General features: G+C 50.7%; 1 protein-coding gene across 1 annotated transcript in view; it reads right to left on the bottom strand.

Annotated features, from left to right (window-relative positions):
- Nucleotides 1-323, bottom strand: part of LOC104128017 (homeobox protein Hox-D9) — a 1,648-nt gene extending 1,325 nt beyond the window's left edge. Inside the window, exon 1 of the mRNA XM_009640733.1 lies at nt 5-323. Within this exon, the coding sequence (XP_009639028.1) occupies nt 5-323 (319 nt within the window). The remainder of the gene's footprint in view (nt 1-4) is intronic.
- Nucleotides 324-527: the final 204 nt, after the last annotated feature.

Genomic DNA, 527 nt, shown 5'->3' with positions numbered 1-527 from the left:
GGGAAGCCCGGGAAGGGCTCAATCCAGGAGCGCACGTAGCGGCCGGCGTCGGCTGCCCCTAAGTGGGGCTGGTGCATGTAGGGGTGGTAGATCCCGGTCATTGCCGCAGACGGCTGAGGGTGAACCGTGGACCAGGAGGTGGAGAACACGGTGGATTTTGGTGCAAAGCTACAGGAGGAAAAATCTGAACTCTCTGCAACACCTGACGGCCTGGAGGTCGCACTGTGACCTCCCTGGACGAATCTACTCCCGTAAATTTCTTCGCTTTCATGGCCTATGAGAGAATCGACATAATAGTTACTTATGGTGCCACTAGACGACATTTTAGGCTCCCCTCTTAGTCATATAAAAGGTTACACTGTTAACTGTATATGATACCCTCCCGGAGAACAATCGTAGTATTTTGCAGACTGCAACCCTCAACCATTGGTTGCGGAGCCCACGTGATCATATTTACCAATACTGCGAGTAAATCAATCCGCTAAACCGGGGCTGCTGTGATTAAAAAAAAAATCATCATCAACAAC

The sequence above is a fragment of the Egretta garzetta genome, unplaced genomic scaffold (assembly GCF_000687185.1).
Source record: "Egretta garzetta isolate BGI_Z169 unplaced genomic scaffold, ASM68718v1 scaffold16, whole genome shotgun sequence".
Lineage (NCBI taxonomy): Eukaryota > Metazoa > Chordata > Aves > Pelecaniformes > Ardeidae > Egretta > Egretta garzetta.
The sequence above is the reverse complement of the archived record's forward strand: the minus strand, read 5'-3'. Positions and strand labels throughout refer to the sequence as shown.